Source organism: Camelina sativa, chromosome 8 (genome assembly GCF_000633955.1).
Source record: "Camelina sativa cultivar DH55 chromosome 8, Cs, whole genome shotgun sequence".
Lineage (NCBI taxonomy): Eukaryota > Viridiplantae > Streptophyta > Magnoliopsida > Brassicales > Brassicaceae > Camelina > Camelina sativa.
Window position 1 is genome coordinate 26,001,896 of NC_025692.1, and position 20,064 is coordinate 26,021,959.

At 36.5% G+C, this 20,064-nt stretch overlaps 2 protein-coding genes across 6 annotated transcripts; both read right to left on the minus strand.

Annotated features, from left to right (window-relative positions):
- LOC104708695 (probable lysine-specific demethylase ELF6) lies at positions 281-5,917 on the minus strand. The gene is made up of 7 exons (XM_010425300.2): positions 4,547-5,917; positions 4,122-4,200; positions 3,938-4,005; positions 3,476-3,626; positions 2,885-3,384; positions 2,630-2,794; positions 281-2,487 (listed from the first exon to the last, which is right to left on the minus strand). Exons 1-7 carry the CDS (start codon positions 5,607-5,609, stop codon positions 512-514), a joined length of 4,002 nt encoding a protein of 1,333 aa, XP_010423602.1. The 5' UTR covers positions 5,610-5,917; the 3' UTR covers positions 281-511.
- Positions 10,200-18,277, minus strand: LOC104708697. 5 transcript variants are annotated; one of them, XM_010425302.2, is made up of 8 exons: positions 18,084-18,277; positions 17,923-17,970; positions 17,757-17,804; positions 17,602-17,649; positions 17,428-17,483; positions 17,146-17,327; positions 16,860-17,063; positions 10,200-11,212 (listed from the first exon to the last, which is right to left on the minus strand). In XM_010425302.2, exons 7-8 carry the CDS (start codon positions 17,056-17,058, stop codon positions 10,605-10,607), a joined length of 807 nt encoding a protein of 268 aa, XP_010423604.1. In that variant the 5' UTR covers positions 17,059-17,063; positions 17,146-17,327; positions 17,428-17,483; positions 17,602-17,649; positions 17,757-17,804; positions 17,923-17,970; positions 18,084-18,277; the 3' UTR covers positions 10,200-10,604. The 5 variants fall into 5 exon arrangements, 2 of the variants coding, with proteins under 2 accessions (XP_010423604.1, XP_019084524.1); XM_019228979.1 differs by having other exon boundaries at positions 17,423-17,483; positions 18,084-18,271; XR_002033066.1 differs by lacking the exon at positions 10,200-11,212 and adding an exon at positions 13,305-13,698.

The following is a 20,064-nucleotide window of genomic DNA, read 5'->3' on the forward strand; positions in this document are numbered from 1 at the left end:
AGCATCATATCATATTCAGCTTCAACGTACCCACAAAAAAAAAGTTAAATGTTTTCCAATTAAAATACAATTCCGTATAAGACATAAATTTGTTGACAAATTTGAGAAAGGTTGCGGGTTGGTTCAACAACACTAAAGTGCGTTTTGATTCGGATTCAGATGTAGTTTCTTGGCACCAAACTCGATACTTATCAAGAAAAATAAAAACCCTTGAAATTGGAAATGTTGCTCTGACTTGCTACAGCAATGAACCTAATTAGAAGATGTCTGGGATTTTAAGGGTGAACAATCATAATGCGTATTAACAATTTGAAGCCAATGGTTACGAGTTCAACATCAAAGAAAACAAGAGTGTGTGAGGCCTTCTCAAACGTGGAGACAAGTCACCATCTACAAAAAGCGATCCATAACAACGGTCTAAAACGCTAGACAAGGACTATTAAAAATCCAACCATATATTAGATTTTACAACAAACTCACAACATTTTTGCAGCATCCAATGCCGGTTTCTTTATGCGACATAATGCCCTGTTTTCCGTCTGTGGCGACTATAATCCGACACAAACCTGAACGACAACCCGCATCCCTCGACCTTGCATTTGTATGGTCGTTCTCCCGTGTGCAGACGGAAATGCTCCGTCCTCGCCCATTGCCATTTGAAAGTCATGGAACATCCTTCCCAAGAGCACTCAAAAGGTCTTTCATCGTTATGAACACGTTGATGAAGCACCAGATATTTGTGAGCCCTGAATTTCTTTCCACACCCTTCGTGTGTGCAACGGTTTCTCTTGTGTGTTTGCAATTTCGCTTTACTCTCGAAGGTCATCTTGCATCCCTCTACGTAACAACGGTTGGGGTGAGTTGTCGTGGGGACTTCTTGGTGACGACTCCCTGAGCGAGCCTTTGGTGTTTTCTTGAGCCTTTTCGCAATGGGTTTCTTCTCTTCATCAATCGTTTCAGTGAGCTTAAATGAAGTTTCACATGTCGCTTTCCTCTTGCCCCTTGACCTCAACCCTTCACAAGGACTCCTTATGAAACCAATGCTACTCTCCAGATTATCATTTGTCTCAGACTCTGATTCTATTTTCCATTTCATCTTTGCTTCTCCCATAGGATTGGGAGTCTCGATAACCTTGGTGTTTTCTGAGCTTGAAACTTCGCTCTCCATGTTAAGACCATCATCTGGAACTTGCAATCCATTTGAAGAAGCTTGATCACGGTTGCTTGAACTTAATATATCGCTACTTTCCAAAGGTTCACCATCATGGGTCATGTTAACAACCATGTTCTCACTGGCCGTGTTTATTTCAGGAATTTCCATACCCACTTGAGCTGAAGAATGCTCAGTGTGCAGTATAATGTCAGAGCACAAGTTTTCTCTGGTACACACAGCTTCTGCTCTATCCACCTGAGCGTGATCACCAGATACAGCTTCTCTTTTGGTTGGTTGCACCATCTGTGATTGCTGTTCATCCTCGATATTAGTGACAGTAGACCTAGGTTCTCCAAACTCTTGGTCACTCATTTCAACCGCTTCCTGAACACCGCGTACAGACACATCACTGCAGACATAATCACCAGGCAATTTTCCTGGTCCATCATGATTATCACCTGTAGAAACAAGTATGGTCTGACTACCTGAGTTGGAGCCATTATTATTGCTGGTCATAGACTGTCCCCGGTGCTCTCTAGATACGGAAGATAGGCCAGCAGAGTCTCCATTCACCATACTAAAACGATTTGTGACATTCCCATCTAAAGCTGAACCAAACTTGATAGTACTCTCGGGATGTTCTTGATCATGTGCTTCAGTGAAAGATGAGCTACAAGGATTTTTGGAAAATGATTTCTCATTCCTGCCAATGACCCTTCCAGAGTCTCCAATCTCATTGTTCAACTCAGAACGAATTGCACTATCCAGATGTGACTTACTGGCATTTTTATTGCACGTCTTATCAAAATCTTTTGATTTAGCTAAAGGAGCTAGCTCCTGACCTTGTTCTGCAGAAAGCTTGGGATTCGACTTTTTCTTTCTGGAGTACTGAATGATCTTTTCTTCCTTCCTTCCGGCTTGAGAATCCAAACTCTCCCCTAATTTTCCATTTACTTTTACTTCGAGATGTTCACGAGGTGTGAAACTTGAGGTAGAACTGGGTTTTACTTTTGAGCGTGATTTTCTCTGCAGCCATCTGATAGTTGACATATCTAGCATGTAGCTTGTGTCGGAGAACAAGCCACCTAGTGACAGTGCATGCTGAATTTTCTTAGTAGGGGAATTTTTCCTCACTTTAACGCAGTACCGTAAATTGATGCCAAGTTCTGACGTCCAGTCTAAGGCGTGGTTGTAGTTTTTTTCATCTTCAATTGCAAGATCAATTAGACTCAACTCTTCTTGAGATGCACTTTCTAGCAGAACATCATCATAGCTGAAAGGGACTTTGACCTCCTCTGCCACAATAGCCGCATGTGCCTTGAATTTTTGAAAGTCTGCAACAATTCCAAAAGGTTACAGCAGGATGATCAATAATCAACAAATTTTAGACAATTTTGTTTTTCAGGGGGGTGTAAAACTCATAATTCTCTCCTATACGTCATTTTGGCGAAAAATAAAGTAATGATGCAAACGTACCTTTATGGCAAATTATAAGGAACTTCAGTCCACCTCTGGATTGCAGCAGCCTCTGAAGTTCAATAGTGTGTTCGAGGCAGAAAATGCGAGGCCTTATATATCTAGAAGACGTTTTCCATTCGCATTGAGACTTTTCTGATGACAGTGTCGTAAATTCTTGAGCATCTGTACAGTTAATAGAAACACAATTAACAGGCTTTAAAGGCTAATCTATATAACGCAGTTCACGGCTTGGATAATAAAATGGTCTGTTACCTATCTCTCCTTCTCTCTCTGAGAGATCTTTTAATGCTTCTTCAGAAGGCTGTACCACAGACATAAAGGGAAAGCCAAGAACGCCACATGCCACACATGGCAAGGTTCCAGAATCAACTTGGAAATCGTTAAGCAGACCATCATCCTCATCGTAGTATACATCATTCAGCTTCTCCATGAACAAACTCAATTCCTCTAAAAGAGTAGTCTTCTCTTTATTCTGCACCTCCTCGGGTTCATTTTTTGCCACCGCTGGAGGTGAAACAGCAGAAGTAGCAGCATCCCCAACAGCTGCAAGAGCCAGTGCGGTATGGCGCGGAAGTAAATCAGGGTCCCACATCACCAAACGAGAACTCGGCTCTCGAAGAAGAGCAGATAAATTCTTGTTTTCGTTCAATATATCTTCAACAAAAGCTTTTTTCACAAGGAACTCTCTTTCTTCTCTCTGTCGATCTCTCAATCGTGAGCTACGACCACCTGGTAGGAATGATCGTGGCACTCTGGAAAATTTAATATTTACAAGAAAATGAGAATTGACATGATCCATCAAAACTGTAAGGTTATATGTACAAAGAGACCCTGGAAACTTGCCTTGAAACAAAGGACATGGTCAAGAGATACAGCAGCTGCTGATGGGACAGCATGGGGAGATAATTCATGGCTGCCCGACGCACAGCAGCTTCCTTAGCTACATTAAGCCACTGCGGAGTTCCAAAATTAGCGGCTTCCCCACAGTTAAAACCTACAAAACGTTAGATTAAATCTGCTTAGTTATGGATTCTGAAAAGCTTGTAATTCGTATTCCTAATCTGTGCCAAACTATCCACTTTTACTATGCGACTCAGAGAACTACTTAACAGAAATAAGATTCTTCATTCTTCTGATTAGAAGATCAATCCTCACCTCAATGCTACGTCGATAAACACCCTTTCTCTCCAAAGCTTTATTCAATTTTCACATTTTCTCAACCACTTTGGAGAGTGCAAAATGGAATGTATAGAATCACTAAGGCGTGAAAGAATGTTTGGAAAAGACAAAAAAAGGGCATTTTACCGTGGCTGAATCCTACGTGATAAGACCTCGGAAAAGTCACAACAAATTCACCAGGATTTTGTACCACCCTACGTAGGCAAACAAACATAATTAAACAGAGTAGCAGAGCATGGAAGTAATTATAAGAAAACAGATACTGCCTCATATAAGAGAGGTGTAAATTAAAATAAAATAAAAGGCCTACCTACAGCAGGGAATGCCGGATGCAACTATCATCTCAGGTGATACAAGAGTTGTCTTTTCGCCTAGTTGGGTTAGAGCAGCTGACAGTGACAACGAGCAGAGAAGATTTAATGAGAAACAAAAGGACATTCATTTCCTAAGAAGTGTTGCGGTGTCTTCTATCTATCATAACGTAAAAGACATAAGACCTAAGACATTTAACCACGAGTAAGAAACTCTCATCATACCATAGTCAATGTTTGTCACATTTTCACTTGAAAAGAAATTGGTGCTATAAAGAAAAAGTCGATGCGATAATCATTCTAGGAAAGAATCGGTAATCATTCTATGAAGTCCCATTTTTCACATGCATTATCACAACAACACATCTTTATAAATACAGAAGCAGCGTATCATCTTTAGCAGTAGTTTTCAAAAATAACGTACCCAGTTGGTCAATGTTTCTGCCATAAGAATTTTTGCGGATAACCTCTTCAAATTCAAGCGCATAATCACAAGGGACAGCGTACCAAGTCTTGGGTGAGCCAGTGTGAAGATAATTCATACTGTGAAGCTCATGATCCTCAACGTGCCAGGCAAACCAACTGAACAACATACCAATATAAACCATGGGAGATGTAACACCAGGGATGTCATCCGGCATGAAACGCGTAACAGAACCAGGTGAACGCGCAATTGTCTGAAGGTTCCACGAACTGTTGGAGAGCTTCCAGCCTGCAGTACCTTCCATTTCATCAAGAATATCAGTGCTCTTCTGCTTGGACGAACCCTGACCCTGAGATGATAAACTTGTAGAAGCAAGGGGTGCTTTTTCTACCTTAGGCGATGAGTTTTCACTGTTCTTCCCTGATGGACCGTTGATTTCTGTCTTCCTCTGATAAAATCCCCTGCCCCTCCGCTTCCTATGCCGGAAATGCCTGAAATGACCTTCTGGCTCACCGAAAGCAGAGCCAGGGACATCATTAGCATACTCAATATATATAGGCTTCTCAGAAGCCGCTTTCCAGAACAATGCCTCAACCACAACCGGTGACACTTCTTTAACCGTTCCTAACTGGCTTTTGTAGAAAGTTTTCGACTTTGCTTCAAACTGCTCTAATGTATATACCCCTCCACTTTGCCAAACCTGCTTAACACCACTCCTTTGAGAAACACACTTACTCTTCTCTCCTTTCGTTTTCTTAACAGTCTGGCCTAACTCTTGCTGCCTAGTGGTGAACACAGCTCTATCCTCTTTACACACCTTGGAAATGTCAACATCCGAAACCAATTCCGGACACTTCAAAAGAGACTTGTTCAAGTTATGGAAAACATACTTTTTCGATGGCTTGGGTAAAGGAGGAATGATCTTGCAGATCCCAAAGGCACTAGCTTCCTTCTCGATTTTCGAAATATAAGCAATAGGATCTGCGAATTCAGTGTCCGTAGGTCTAAACACAGGTGCTAAAGGCAAGGCTTTTAGCCAATTGGGAATCTCAACATTACCCATCTCAATTCTAAAAAAAACCAAAATCAGATGTAACCAACCATTAACAAGATCAAGAACAGCAGCCTAGTGAAAGAAGAAACCCAGCACTCTAAAACCCTAGATTCGAAAATTCCGATACTGATTTTTTAAAATGATTGTTAAAATCTTATTGGCTTCTTCAAAATCGAGACGAAATCAACAGAATTGAATTGTACGTACTGATACGATCGACGACAGAGAATATTAAAAACGATATGAACTGTGCGGTTGCGCAGCGACGGAGAGACGGAGAAGGAGAAGCAAGAGAGAGAGAGAGAGAGAGAAATATATTAAATCTTTTAAAATTTCCTAAATTATATTTTTAACGTTCCGTTAGTGCATGTTAGTGTGGAATAACTTAATCTTTACTAATGTGCGCGTAGTGTCAGGTAACAAACATAAACCAGCGGTGCGGCGGTTCGCGGACCGGACTCTCTCACGGACCACTGAGACTTTTGGACTTTGTTTTAAATTTATAAGCATTAATCATAAAAAGCCCACTTGTTTGGTTTACAAAACTCCATGATCACAAAATACGGCGGCGGCCCAAGTTTAAGCTTTTTGAAGTTTTAGAAATATATCGTATATAGCGATAAGGTTCCTGAGCTTTTGTATGGGTATTTTATTGGTCAAATAGAGGGTTTCTCTGTTGACAACATTTAGATATTTGACCAATATTATTTTATATGTCAAAATATGAATCATAATTGGCTGTGTGTGGAATGAAAATGACCAATGAATCAAACTCAAGAGAAACACATTTTATTGAAATTTAGTTATAACGATGTGTGATGTCAAATGTCTTTCGAGGTCTTGTGATTGATTCCAAACAAAAAAAAGAAGTTTTGGGTATCTTGTGTGTTGCGTATTCTTTTTCGTCACGACGACAGACTTCGGGTTTTGAGCATTTATTTCACTAAATTACGTTTGGAACCTCAACTGAGAAATACGTGGAAATATATGATGTTGTTTTTTTAACCAAAAAAACATCATATAAACCAGCGGTGCGTTATTACAGGCCTGAATCTGAATTTATTGTGCGTTATTACCTAAACTATGTGATGAAGCAACAAAGTGAAAGCTCAGACATTCAAATGTATGTTTGTATTTGATATGTTTGTATTAACCGCTACTTGAAATCCAACTTTGCATTACTCTCATCTTTATTTTGTAATTGAAATAATATATTATAATATTAAACTATTAAAAATTGCTTACGCTTTTTAAAATTTTGGATTTACTTATTGAATTTCAATATCTGTTTACTACAGTTTTGTTGTTTATTTAAAAAACTCAATTAATATTTCAACATTGAGAGTATTATTTATCTTTAGTAAGATAAATTGTTCTCTATATACGCAAATACAAAAACTTCTTAACAATCCAATAAAATATTTTAAATTTTTACAAAATACTACACTATATTTAAATATATCAATTATTACATATTAAATCAAAAAAGTAACATATTATGAAGTTAAAAAACAGTTGTTATTAAAATCTTATTACCGTTCTTCAAGCGCGGGTACCTCCCAAGTAAATATTATAGGGAAAAATCTGTATATATTTCAAAAATATAGCGACTAAAATTAAATTTCTCCAATACAAAATTTGGTCTCTTTCTTCTTTTTTTTTTTTTTTTTTGAACACCCAAAGTAGAGAAGAGGACAAGTGAAAAGGTTTTATCCATGGCGATTTAGCGCCAGCGCAGCCTCTCTAATGACATTCATGTCCACCGTTAATCATCACTGCCTCCTCAATCTTCCTAACATTCCACCTTCAGTTCCTCGCCCCAAATTTTGGGTCCGACACTGACTGGCAGTGGTATCAACGCCTTATATCAAAAAGATTCATTAATTGGCAAGGCAAATCCATTTTATACCGAAACCTATCTTAAAAACATTTTTATTTTGTCATTTAAAACATATAAAAAGTGGTGGTTTCATATAGATGGAACAGAATCTTCCCCCATAGCAAATTAAATCCCCTCAACGGCTCTAGAAATACATAGGAAAATCGGCCATAAATCAGATACAAGAAATTAGACGTGTTTTTTTTTCTTCCTTCGACCTTTTGTGATTCTTATAAGTTATAACACAAACCTAGCTACATTAACCTGTGCTTTATATAACATAAACCTACATTTTGGTGAATATGAATTATAAAAACCTTACCCCACATATTACAAAATTTACAACCAAGCCGCAGTGAGATAGGACGATCGAACATGAGTTTGATTAAAACAGCTAAACGAATGCATCTACGTAAATTGGTGTGGTATCTATATGCATGTGTGCACATACCTGCGTAAGGATTATAGCTGAAGCTGCAGAGCGAGTTAGAGAAGTTAGACTCCTGCCATGGCGATGGCATGGAATCAACTCTGTTGGTTTGTACGTTCCTCTTCATTGACCATTCCATTTCCTTAACAAGAAGACACGAGATCAGAAGATTAAAAATGAATAAACACTTCACTGTGACGAAGAAACTAATTATAGAAATTATGGTTTTGTTGAAACATACGATTGAGCACTAGAGGCGTGACCAAGAAGTCTGGTCTTCTATATATACATTTTGTTTTTTTGTAGGTGCGACAAAATGTGAGAGCATGCACTAAAGAAGGGATGAAATATATATATAGAAGGAGTAAAGGAGATATATAGATAGCTAGAGGTAGATAGGGATAGTGAAAAAAGAAAAGAAAAAACAGAGAGAGTATAGTGTGACATTTTGTCTCACTTGCTCGTCATCGCCGATCATTTCCCTAGCAATTACGTATGTTGATATGTTTGTTGAATCTTACGGTCAAAACTTAATTTTTGTTTGTTGTTTTAATTATATCGGTCCTCTGTTACAACTTACAAGTAAACAATGATTGAAGCGTAAGTTATGGTGTATTGTGGTTGCTAAAAATTTGCAAATATAAGCGTTTTTGGATGGTTAATTAATAAGATTTCTATATTATTGACGTAGATAATTTTGCAAAAGAAAACCAGACTAGTTAACATATGTCAAATCAAATGGGTGAAATCCTATACGACGCAGTTCGTCTAGCTAAACTTGAAATCATTAGCATCGACAGAAATTTAACTGTGGGCTTCTGACATTTTAATAACCACCTCAATCTGAGTGAACTTCAAAGACATGAGTGTATAAATGTAGGTGAACAGAAAATTGACTTAACACTGATAGTAAAATATTAGATGAAGATTTGTAATATGATGTAATTAATAGTAGCCAGGTGGGGGTATATATCAATGGTCAAAGACTCAAAGTCAAGCTTAAAATAAGTGCAATGGTCCAAGAACTTCATAAGAAAAAGAAAAGAAATTTTTTTCCTTATTTTTAAAACGTATACAATTTAATCTTAAAAAAATTTAAGAGTCTCAAAATAATAATCTCCCAATGGAAACATCTATCATTACATATAAATTAATTAATGTAATCTATAACACACTCAAGTAAGAGAAACACAAAATGTAAAATAGAAAAGTAAAAACACCAAGATAGATGTGATTTTACTCATATATGGACCAAAAATAGTTAAAGTTGCGAGCACTTCACTCAGGAGCCACGTGCACACAATAGCCATATCACACTTACGCTAACGTTTTAGGATAAAACCATAAAATGTGATTTCAATAAGATAATTAAACAAAAAAAAAACATCAAAACTAATTTTTAAACACTTTTTTAAAATAATAATATCGTCGTGTCTTGGTTGTGAATTGAAGAGATTTTGAGTAACAAAAGAATTTTTAAAAATATCGTAATTATATATATTTTTCTGTTTACGTCGTGTCTTGTTCTTCTGTTCCAACAGATTGCTCGATGCCTTAGTAGCTCCATTTTTCAGGTTAGTAACTCGAATGTCGTGGTTTCTCTTTTCAATCTGATACTCAAAGGTTCTCATTTATGCATATCAACCTTTGCTGTTTAGCTTCTTGTATGAAAGGATTATGTTGTGTGGTAATTTTGCATATCGAGGCAATGATTTCAAACTCATGTTCTGACTCCTCCATGTGAAAGAAGAACTGTAATTTTGTGCTTCGCATGGTTCACATTGTTTTATTTTTCTGGTTGTTGTTTCTTCTTTTATCCCATGCTTCTTCAGCAAACTGAATCTGTTAGCCCATCTCTGTTGATTGGGTTATCTCATGCAATTGATATTACAATCTGCTAAATGAATTATTTGATTCTTACATCAATCGTCTCGTGTGTCACTCGTCTTGATTTGGCTCTGCAAGACAACCAACTTCTTTCACTTCAAGAGACCTATTATGATCTGTTGAAGTCCTCAAGAGCTTCTTTCACTTCTTTGGTGAACTCAACCACGGCATTAGGGTCAATCACGAAGTTCAACCACTTCTGCTTGTTGGCGTTTCTTTGGTTGAACATGTTGCTTGGTTTTGGTTTTCAAAGTTGAGGCTTGGAATAATTTAGCTTTCCCTTTGTCTCCACCATTTCCAAGTATCTCTCATCGTGTAAATGGAGTGGGGAATTAATGAGTGAGAGATATAGGTTCTGATTTGAAGAATAATGAGAATCGCACAAGAAGGAAAGGAAAGGAGAAGCGAGGAAGAAGAACTACCCAATTTCATTACAAAACAAAAACCAATAGAGAACGTAACAGTTATCACAAAGCAAAAACCATATGTAACCAAACGAGTACATAATCGAAAAGCAAAAAGCATTCGAGTTACCATGTAATCAAACGAGTACATAACTGCAAAGCAAAAAATAGGAACATGACAGTTTATAAAACTGAACCTATCACTCATCTTCCATCTTCAAAACTCAAACTATCACATCTGCCTCTTCAAAGTCAACAAGATTCTCTGTTCTAGCTATCCTAGCCACAATCTACTCTCTCTAATCCATCAAAGTCATCATAAAGAAATCTGTAATAAGATTCTCTCTTCTAGCTATCCTAATATAGCCACAATCTCCTCTCTCTAACCCATCACTATCCTGCCCCTACCAGAAACTAGCATCAATACCAAATACTGTGATGAGTAACATGTGACCATATTCCTCATCACAGGATTCAGGAGGAAGATATACTTGTTTACCTTTGATGTTGTCAAATACACTGTGCACACAATCAACCCGAACAGCTGTAGGTAACAACCTGACAGAGTCCTCCAGAAGCTTCTCAAACAAATCTTCTTCACCGGTTTCAACAGTATATTTCGTCTTTTTGGTTTCAGGATAGTCATCATTCCTTTGCCGTGTGAGTTTAGCTTTAAACATCTTAACATTGGGTGTAGGTAATTTTGCTGTGGCTGAATACCTAAAAGTGAGAGGATTAGCACTCTCTAAGACCGTCCCTATCTTAAAAACGCCTTTCAAAGCATCCAACTGGTCCAGACCACCATCTGATATTGTACCCCTAGGCATCAAATCTAAAATTTCTTGAATAGACAAAGATTCCTCATCCCCTAACAACCCCTCGCTTCTACACAGAGCATCCAACTGTCGAGTAGTGGCAGTGGCATAGCATTCAGTTGAAGATTGTTTCAAGACTTCTAGGAGCAACTTGGGTTTCTCGTCTCTGAAAGAGAAGTATTTACGATCCCTGCCACCTGCATCAAACAAACATACAAAATTGGAGTTAAACAAATGGAAAATAAGTGATGAACATAATCAATTATCACAAAACCTCTTCCACTACAGTAACTGGTTCGTGGTATCTCATAATCAAAAAAGCAGAAACCAACCACAACTACTGTTTGAGACTAAAGATGCTTAGTATAAAACAACATAGGTTTCAACATTATCAAAGAAGATAACAATTATCACAAACCCTCTTCCGCTACAGTATGTCATAATCAATGATTTGCTTAGACCATCCACAATGGTGTGGGACTTTTTTTGGTCCCCCACATTTAATACTAATATTTTGAGGGTTTCTTATTTTTAGTAGGAGCATTGGTGTGTATTTGGGTTTGGTCCCCCAAATAAAATAATATTATTTTGAAAGTTTAAAGATTAATTATTTAAAGAAAGAAAATACAAAAACATACAATTTAGAAATTAATAACATTAAAAATATAACATAAAAACATCAAAACCAAAACAAACATTTTATTCAACTCATAGAAATTTTAAAATCAAACTTCATTATCCGGAAGATGTCCAAAGTTTGTCCAAATATGCTCAATCAAATCATGTTTTAGTTGATCATGAGCTTGTTTATCCCGAAGTCTTGTTTGACGAGTAATCGTACTGCTGATATTTGAACCCACACCGGCGGCACCAACGGTAAATGTTTGATCCACATGTTCTCCGTGTTGAAATTCAGAAATAATGTTTCGGTAACTGTATGTATGTCGTTCGTCTTCGACAATCATATTATGGAGTATTATGCATGATCTTATTACATTTGCCATTTTGTTTTTATCCCATAAACGAGACGGATTTTTAATAACGGCGAATCTAGCTTGCAAGACTCCAAAGGCACGCTCAACATCTTTCCTAACAGCTTCTTGTTTTTTAGAAAAGAGAGATTTTTTCCTACCTTGTGGAAGTCGGATTGATTGAATAAAAGTTGCCCAATTTGGATAAATACCATCAGTGAGATAGTACGCCAAGTTGTACTCCCTTCCGTTGACAACAAAGTTGACTTCCGGAGCTTGACCGGTTATTATGTCATCAAAAACATTAGATCGATCAAGAATATTAAGATCGTTCATAGTACCTGGAGCTCCAAAAAAGGCATGCCATATCCAGAGGTCATACGAAGCTACTGCTTCCAACACAATTGTAGGTTTTCCGGTTGACCGTGAATACATGCCTTTCCAAGCCGTGGGACAATTCTTCCACCCCCAATGCATACAGTCAATGCTACCAATCATCCCGGGAAATCCACGCTGTTCATTCTGAAAGAGTAGTCTTTGTAGATCCTCCTGTGTAGGACGTCTTAAGTATTCATCTCCAAACACTTGGATGATGCCGGCGGTAAATTCGTGCAAACATTCTCGAGCTGTCGAAGCACCAATTCGGACATACTCGTCAACACTGTCAGACGAAGTACCATATGCCAATTGACGAATTGCTGCAGTACATTTTTGTATAGGTGAAAGACCAGCACGTCCGGTTGCATCCTGGCTTTGGCGGAAATATTGGATTTCGGTAGAGAGACGTTGCACAATTCGCATGAACAGTGGCTTGTGCATGCGAAACCGTTGCCGGAATAAATATTCTGGATATGTGGGAGTGTCACTAAAATAATCATTCCAAAGATTATTGTGGCCTTCTTCCCGGTTTCGCTCGATAAAAATCCTTTCTTGTGGCTGGTTTGGTTCGGGGATATTTTGGGAGACATCATAAATATTTTCTAAATAAGCATCAAAATGATCACTATCATCTGCTTGGTAGTGATAGTGATCATCATCTCCATGGTAATGATAATGGTTTGAAGATGATCCCATTTCAAGAGAAAGGAAAAGAAATGAAGAAATGACTTTGTATTAAAGAGAGAAGAAGAGAATGGAAGTTAAAGGAAGAGAGCGAGAGTATTTTGTTGCTTTGATCTTATTTGATGAAATGAGTTGCTACTTTGGTTATGAAGAAAGGAAGATAAAGAAATGACTTGTGTTGTTGGTTTGGTCGTGTTTGGTGTGAGTTATCATATATATAGTGGAGTTCCAGTTTGTAACCCGTGAGAGACCAAAACAAAAGAACATACATGATTACACCAACAACAAGTACCCGTGACAGAGACCAACACGTCCGTAGTCAAAATACATGTAATACCCGTGAGAGACCAAAACAAAACAACATACATGATAAGAAAACAACAAGTACCCGTGTAAATCATTACACCAACATGAACAAAATACATGTGAAAATGATGATTACACCTACAACCAGCAAATCAGTAAATTTTCTTAACTTATTTTCCTTACATATCTCATTAACTACATTCTCCAACCTTACCAGACTCTGCTTCATCCATACGAATCAATGCATCTAGCTCTCTATCCGCAGTGTCCTCTGAGTACTTATCAGCCAGATCAGATGAAGAAGGCTGGGAATAGCTATAGTCGTGGCCCATGTCTTACGTAACCTGAAGATAAACAAGAAGAAGCAGATTAGACTTAGTACAACAATACACAATCTGATTAAGTTAGTTTATACAATAGCCGAGTTACTAGAAATTACAATAGCCGAGTACTAAAATAGACTTATATTAATTTAGATTGAAACAAGAAATACACAACTGAGCAAGAAATACTTAAACAGGAAATACAAATCAAACAACCAGGGAATACAAATCAAATACATAAGCCGAGTACTAAGCAAGAAAAACAAACAACAAACACATTCTATAATATCAGAAATACTGGGACACTATCTTGTTCATGATGATTTCTTCACTCGCACTCAAGGGTTCTTTTTTGGCTAGGAGAGTGTCTAGGATGGCCAGCTTCTGTAGTTTCTCCTTTTCAGCTAATTCCTCTTTCTTGACATCCCACATGCTCTTATACTCAGCAAGAGTCTTCACGTTTGTGGACTGAGCATTGTTCCTCTTCGCCTTGGCAGCCTTGATCCCTTCTGGCCTCTTCTCAGACTCCTCAACACTGCAGCTTGATGACTGCGAACCTTCACCAGCTTGTTTCCTCTTTGTTGCAGGCTGAGCTGGGGTCGTGTTAATAGTGTTAAGGGATAGAAATTTCTGCTCAAACCTTAAACGAAACCAACAATGTTCAAGGTTGAATCTCTTGTTATGGGCAGCGAAGTAGATATCATGTGCATTCTTCATGATATCATTTTCAGAATGACCAGAGCTGTTCTGTCTCTCCGCAGCTGCGAATGCGGCACAGAACTTGTTAGTATGGTCATTTATCTTGTGCCAACGCTGCTTGCAATGTGTCACCAGCATCTGTTCCCCACCGTTTCTAGCGTGAGGAGTGTCACAATAGTATTTTTGAATCCTGCTCCAGAAGCTTCCTCCCTTTTGTTGATTTGCAACGATGGGATCTTTTGAAGTGTTGAGCCATGCGGAGATCAAGACTTCATCATCAGCAGGTGTCCATGTCTTTCTCTCCTTGCGCTCTTTTGGTGTTTCTTGCGAGCTGTGAGGAGAAGGTTGGGAGCTGTGAGGAGAAGGTTGGGAGCTGTGAGGAGAAGGTTGTGAGCTCTGTCCAGAAGGTGGATAACTTTCCCAATGAAAGTTATCATTTAAACCACCTTCTTCTTGACTGTTAAGCAAGTTGAAGTAAGAAGAAGACTGAAAGAAGGGATTATTAGAATCCATAGGAAGAAACGGATAAGGAAGAGAAGGAATGCGAGGAGAAGAGAAGATAAGAGCAGAGAAGAGAAGCGGGTATAGAAGATGATCAATGCGAAGAGAAGAGAAGAGAAAAGCAGAGATTAGAAGCGGGTATAGAAGAGAAGGAATGCGAAGATAAGAGATGCGAGTATAGAAGAGAAGTGAATATCATTTACAAGTGAGAAAGGGAAGATAAATGAAAGAGATTTATGGTTTAAAACCTTACTTGCAATAACTATCAAAACTTAAAGACCAAACAACAAATGTCTAATCACAATTTATGACAAGTACACATTACAACTACCAAATTAAACAAGAAACTATGAACAAACAACACTAAAATTAAATACAACCAACTACACAACAATGCTACCAATTTATTACAAGTAAACATTACAACTACCAAATGAGAAACCTAAAAAAAAACACAACCATACGAATCAATGCGAGACATCATACGAATGACATTGTTAAAAAAATTTATCCAAAAATCATACGAATGACAATGACTATCTTAATCAACCAAAAGTTGTATCAAAATCAATGTCAAAAACATTTTACCAACCATACCAATGACACAACAATCACCAAATTGAAAACCTTGATAAAAAAAAATTTAACCTATCTCAATGTTAAAAAAATAGACCGAGACACAAAGATGATGATCCTTTAACATTTAAGAAAAAAAAACCAAAGTTTAACGATACTCAATGTTTTAAAAAAATTTTGACCAAGACACAAACATGTTTATAAGATCAACAACTACAGCAAAGGACAAACGACACAGACACAACTCGATCTTCACACAGAGACATAACGATCCATCGAACAAATGAAAAAAACAAAAAAAACACCAAAGAAACATAACCTAAATCATTTACCCTAATTCAATATCCCTAAATCAATAACCCTAATTCAATAACCCCAATTAATTAACCCTAATTGAATAACCCTAATTCAATTACCCTAATTCGCAAACCCTAATTATCTAACCCTAATTCGATAATCCCAAATCCCTAACCCTAATTCGATAATCGGCGCCAATCAAGGTTAAATCTCATGTAGTGGGAAGAAGACTAACCTTATTTAGACGGATATCATCGGGAGAGAAGCTCGAACCGCCGGACAAGCTTCGGGTGACAGGGACAGATCGCTTCGGGAGAGAAGATCGAACCGCTGGACGTCTTAGGTATTGAAGATCGGACCGGCTTCGGATGCGACAGAAGATCGGCTTCGTTAATCTGGCAAGATTTTCCGGTGAAAAGAACAGAACGTCGTGGAGGATCGAATCGCCTTCGTGGTCGCCGTCAAGAGGGAGAAGAAAGAACTCGGGATGATTTTGTCTCCCGAATACATTTTTTTTAGACCTAGCTTATTCGAGAACAAATCACACGGCTACACGTGGCGAAGAGGACGGTAAAAAAACGTCCCCAAATAAGAACCGTTTTTCAGATATTGGGCTTTTTTCATTTAAATTTAAATCCAATAAATATTGGGGACGGGCCAAATCCACGCCATTGTGGATGGTCTTAGTACAACTACTGTTTGAGACTAAAATGCTTAGTACAACAACTGTTTGACACTAAAGATGACAAAACAATTATCACAAAACCTCTTCCACTAGGTCATAATATCTCATAATCAATGATTTGCTTAGTACAACTACTATTTGAGACTAAAATGCTTATTACAAAGCAGATAAGTTTACACCTAATCAACGAAGATAACACTATCACAAAACCTCTTCCACTAGGTCATAATATCTCATAACCAATGCTTTGCTTAGTACAACTACTATTTCAGACTAAAATGCTTAGTACAACGCACATAAGTTTCAACATTATCAATCCTATTTCGATTCATTTTTGGTTTTTCTTCTTTTTCTTCTCGAAAGATCTATACAATGTTTGGTTCATAATTGAACTAATGACAATTGTATCAAAGAGAAATTGTACCCTCGCCGTTAGGACTTGGTGGTGATGGTTCTGCAACTTTAGGTTTGAGCTTGGTTGCTGCGGCTTTAGGTTTGAGCTTGGATGTATCGGCCTTAGGTTTCAGCTTTGTTGTATCGGCCTCAGGTTTCAGCTTTGTTGTATCGGCCTTAGGTTTCAGCTTTGGTGTATCGGCCTTAGGCTTGAGCTTGGGTGGTACCATTGTACCTAAATCGATATACAAAATAAAAGAATGTCATAAAAGGAAGAGGATCTTGAGATAGTGAGATAGTGAAACGCACGAGTTTACCTATCCCAGAGAAACGGAGAAGTTCCAGAATATCAGAGAAGCAGAGAAGTTCCACTGTTAGGGTTAAGATGTGTAAGTGTTGTGTTCTTCGGGAAAGCCCAATCGATTATTGTCAATAAAAATCCATGACAGCCCAATAAATCCATCCATCAATGTGGATCAAGGCTCAGTAGGAACTCCTCCTAATTTTTTTTATAAGAATTACAATTAGAGGCAGATGTAATTAAAAAAAGCCAAAATAACTTAGTTTTTTTAATAGATCTGAGATTTCATCAACCTTACTTGTAGAGAAATTCTAAATTGATCGATCAATCTGGATCAAGGCTCAGTAGCAACCCCTAAATTTTTTGATAAGAATCACAATTAGAGGAGGCAGATGTAATTATAAAAAGAAAAGTATAAAAACAATCCAAAATATTAGTTTTTTAATAGATATGAGAATTCATCAACACTTACATGAAGAGAAATTCTGGATTGATCCATTAGTAGGATCAGTAGCAGCCCCTTAAAAATTTGATAAGAATAACAATTAGAGAGGCAGATATAATTAAAAAAAACAAAGCCAAAATAAGTTAGATTTTTAATAGATCTGGGAATTCATCAACACTTACATGTAAACAAATTCCGGATTTATCCATTACTATGATCAGTAGCAACCCCTAAAATTTTTTGATAAGAATCACAATTAGAGGAGGCAGATGTAATTTTAAAAAAAAGTTAAAAACAATCCAAAATAACTTAGATTTTTAATATATCTGAGAATTCATCAACACTTACATGTAGAGAAATTCCGGATGGATCCATTACTAGGATCAGTAGCAACCCCTTAAAAATTTGATCAGAATAACAATTAGAGGAGGCAGATATAATTTAAAAAAAAAAACAAAGCCAAAAATAACATGGACTTTTAATAGATCTGAGAAATCATCAACACTTACATGTAAAAAAAATTCGGAATTGATCTTCGTTGACGGAGAACAATACCAAAAGAAACCCATGACAAGAGAATTGACCAGAAACATATGAGGACGAGGTGCTGGTGAGGGACATAATAATACAAAGAGAACTGAAAGAGGGGGAGGATCTTCTTTTGATAATGAATGTGAGGCAGAGGAAGAGGAAGAGGAAGAGGAAGAGGAAGATGATGAGAGAGAGGAAGTATATATATAAGGAGAGGATGTGGTTTAGGTTTAGGTTTAGGTTTAGGTTTAGGTTTAGGTTTAGGTTTAGGTTTAGGTTTAGGTTTAGGTTTAGGTTTAGGTTTAGGTTTAGGTTTAGGTTTAGGTTTAGGTTTAGGTTTAGGTTTAGGTTTAGGTTTAGGTTTAGGTTTAGGTTTAGGTTTAGGTTTAGGTTTAGGTTTAGGTTTAGGTTTAGGTTTAGGTTTAGGTTTAGGTTTAGGTTTAGGTTTAGGTTTAGGTTTAGGTTTAGGTTTAGGTTTAGGTTTAGGTTTAGGTTTAGGTTTAGGTTTAGGTTTAGGTTTAGGTTTAGGTTTAGGTTTAGGTTTAGGTTTAGGTTTAGGTTTTGGTTTAGGTTTAGGTTTAGGTTTAGGTTTAGGTTTAGGTTTAGGTTTAGGTTTAGGTTTTGGTTTTGGTTTTGGTTTTGGTTTAGGTTTAGGTTTAGGTTTAGGTTTAGGTTTTAATTAGGTGACGTGTCTCTATCAAAAAGATGCCATAAAGTCTCTACTCCTCGGATTATGCGCCTATTAATATTTTATATTTATTATAACATAATTAACAGATCAACAATTTCACGCGCATATCATCATATTTATTGTATTGAAAGATAAATCTCTGGTGAATCTTAGCTATTTATTTTATATTATTTACAGTCTTAAAAATAAAGATAATAATTTTAATTTTAATTAAATTTTTCTTTTGAATTTACATTAGAAAGGAAAAAGAATAATATATATTTATTTGAAATAATTGTACTTTGAATGGCTTGTACTATAGTATATATAGATAGATTTGTTTTGTATTTTGAACAAAGAGGCTTCTATGTGAACTATAAAAATATATTATTATATTGTGGTTTGATAAATATATTATTTTATTCTACAGCACTTATATATACAATGAAAACATATAGAAGCTAAATAAATATTTTATTATACACAAAATATATATATATATATATATATATATATTTTTTATTACACAAACCAATCTATTTACTTTTATGAAAGTTCACTTTTATGTTAAAGTTCACATAATAAAATGATCATTAATAAAGAATTTTTCTATAACCAACTTTATAAATTCAATATATCAATTTAGTTTACAAATGTGTCGATAAAAATTAAATTGCATATCATGTTTTGTATCCACCACCGCACAAGTACTTAGTAATTAGTAAAACTTAAATTGTTAAAGTATAAATTCTCCTTATACATACATACATTGGTTTGATGGATAGGCCGCGTTATATGTAGTAAACCTTATTATTAAATGATAAATATAGAAATACAGAAAATATAGAAATAATAATACTAACGGAGAAAACTCTTCTTCTTCTATTTTTTGGTTGACAAGAGCTTGATGACCCTCTAAAACAATATCCTCTCTTCTTACTCGGCGATCATACTATCATTTCTGTATTTTTCATGTGCTCATTGTTTGGTATTGTGACAAAAACAAACAAATAATTTGCTGCAAGTAATATATAGTACTACTTTTGAGAAATGTAAGTATAGCGATAAATTAAATCGAATGTCTCATACAACAATTGATTTTTCTTTCGGTATCACAAATTAGAGTTACTGGTATATCGACATGAGTTTAAAGGAAACATATTTATATTCAACCGAATAACCATTATATTACAAACTCTTTTGATCATTAAGTTGCTTACAATATTTAATATTTATTCAAAAAAATTGCATTTTCTGCCAATTAGCAGTATATGATTAACAACAACGAA